At 64.5% G+C, this 1,945-nt stretch overlaps 1 protein-coding gene across 1 annotated transcript; it reads left to right on the top strand.

The window, feature by feature from the left end:
• The first annotated feature begins 305 nt into the window (after positions 1 to 305).
• On the top strand, positions 306 to 1,384 carry LOC136524658 (uncharacterized). Its single transcript, XM_066517939.1, has 2 exons — positions 306 to 860; positions 1,082 to 1,384. Exons 1-2 carry the CDS (start codon positions 306 to 308, stop codon positions 1,382 to 1,384), a joined length of 858 nt encoding a protein of 285 aa, XP_066374036.1.
• Positions 1,385 to 1,945: the final 561 nt, after the last annotated feature.

Raw genomic sequence — 1,945 nt, 5'->3', positions numbered from 1 at the left:
TCCGCTGAGGACCGACCGGCGCCGATGGATACGGATGCGACGCCACTGCCGCCGCCTCCGCCGTTGCGGATGAGGTTTGCTGTGGCGAAGCGGGGGCCGCCCCGTTCTAAGTAAGTGTATTTTTGGCAGGGTCGTAGTGTCATCCGTTCGCTTTTTTGGTCTCGCGCTGACCCTGTAGGTTAATTTTCTTTAGTCGGAAGCGGCCTGCGGACGACCTCCCCTTGGCGCCCCTCAAGGCGCTTAAGGCGAGCCCTGGCTCCTCCGCCCACTGGGTGGCGGAGGCACAAGCCGCCATCCAACGTGGCATGGCGTCGGTAAGGGTCGACCCAAAGGAACCGGCCGCCCCAGGAGGGGTTGCCGAGGCGGCCCCTACACGGTCGGATGGGGTCGTCATGCCCTTTGTTACCGAGGCTCCCGGGGCCTCCGGGGCTGAGGCGATGGAGGCCCCGGCGCCCACGACCGCTGAGACCGCAGTGTCCACGGTCGGTGTTTCTGCGTCTGCCGAGGCCACAATGGCGGAGGCCGGAGCCCCCGAGACCGTTGAGGCCGTGATTGTAGAGGCCGGAGCCCCCGAGGTGACCATGGCCATCGTGATGGCGGTGAGGCCATCTGTGCAGGAGGTGGAGATGCAGGCGGCGGAGGCCTCGGCCGTGCCCTTGGCTCAGGGCCCGCCGTTGTTGCGGGAGAGCGCCCGGGAGACGGAGGTCTATCCGATTTCCTCCGACGATACTTCCCGGGCGCGGGAGGTGGTTGACACCGAGGAGACCGACTGCCGTGGAGCAACCGCGCCGCTCTTGGACGAGGGAAGCTCGGCCCTCGTGCGGGTGCGACCCGAGCCCCGCGGGTGGGATCACCCGCGGGTACTGTGGCGGAGCCGGGACGACCCTGAGGGGGAGCCCCTGTTCGCCCTCGAGGACACGGCCGAGGGCGGGCGCTGGCGTACCTTCGAGCAGTACCGTGAGCTGGCGGAGCGGTCGCTACGGACGGCGCTGTCCGTGGTGGCCGACGAACTGCCCGGAGTCGCCCAGGTTCGTGTTTTCCTTTCTCGCGTGACGTTGTTCTTTTCTTGATTTTGTCGCAGTCCACGACCTCTGCTCTGCCCCCTCAGGAGCTCGAGACCCGGTCCCTCGGAAGTCAGGTCTTCCTCCGGCGGGAGAGGGGAATCTGGGACCAGCTTCAGCGGCAGAGGGGCCTTCTTGCCGATGCTAACGAGCTTCTATCGGCACGAAGCGCGGAGGTGGAGGACCTCCGCCTTCGCTGTGCCGACGCGAAGGTCGAGGCGGCCGCAGCCCAGACACAGCTCGCCCCCTTGGCGGCGCAGATCAAGGAGCTAGAGGAGGAGCTTACCTACACCGTCTATGATCGGGATGCCTTCAGATCCTAGGCTAAAGAAGCGACGACCTCGGGCAAGGCTCTCGCCAGGCAGCTGGGGGTAGAGGAGAGTGCGCACCGGCTAACCAAAGGCGCTCTGAACAAGGCCCTTGCTGCGGTTGAGGCCTCGCAAATCGAGGCTGTGGTTTTGAGGGGGACGGTCGAGGGTGAGTTTGAGTCCCTTTGTTTTATTTTCTTCTCCTTATGTTCGCTCCCTAACTTCCTTGTATGATGCAGAGCTGGGGAGTGAAGCTTCCAGGGCAGCCGAGGCCTATTGGGTCGAGGCCCAGGGTTGAAGGAGAAGGCCGAGGCCTGTCAGGCCGAGACCCGACGCTGGGAGCTGAAGGCCAAGGGTGAGTTCCGTGGGCTTCCATCCCTAACTTAGGTTGTTTTTTCTCTGGCTTGACCTCATTACATTTTCCGTGGTGCAGAGTCAGAGGCGGAGTTCACCCGGGCCGCCGAGGCTTCCAGCGCGGTGCAGACAGTGCTCGATACCGAGATCAAGGAGCACGAGGCACTGAAACGTGCCGCCCTTTCTGCCTGCGAGGCCTTGGAGGTCGAGGGGGTTCAGTCA

Source organism: Miscanthus floridulus, chromosome 18 (assembly GCF_019320115.1).
Source record: "Miscanthus floridulus cultivar M001 chromosome 18, ASM1932011v1, whole genome shotgun sequence".
In the NCBI taxonomy this organism is placed as follows: Eukaryota; Viridiplantae; Streptophyta; class Magnoliopsida; order Poales; family Poaceae; genus Miscanthus; species Miscanthus floridulus.
The sequence above is the reverse complement of the archived record's forward strand: the minus strand, read 5'-3'. Positions and strand labels throughout refer to the sequence as shown.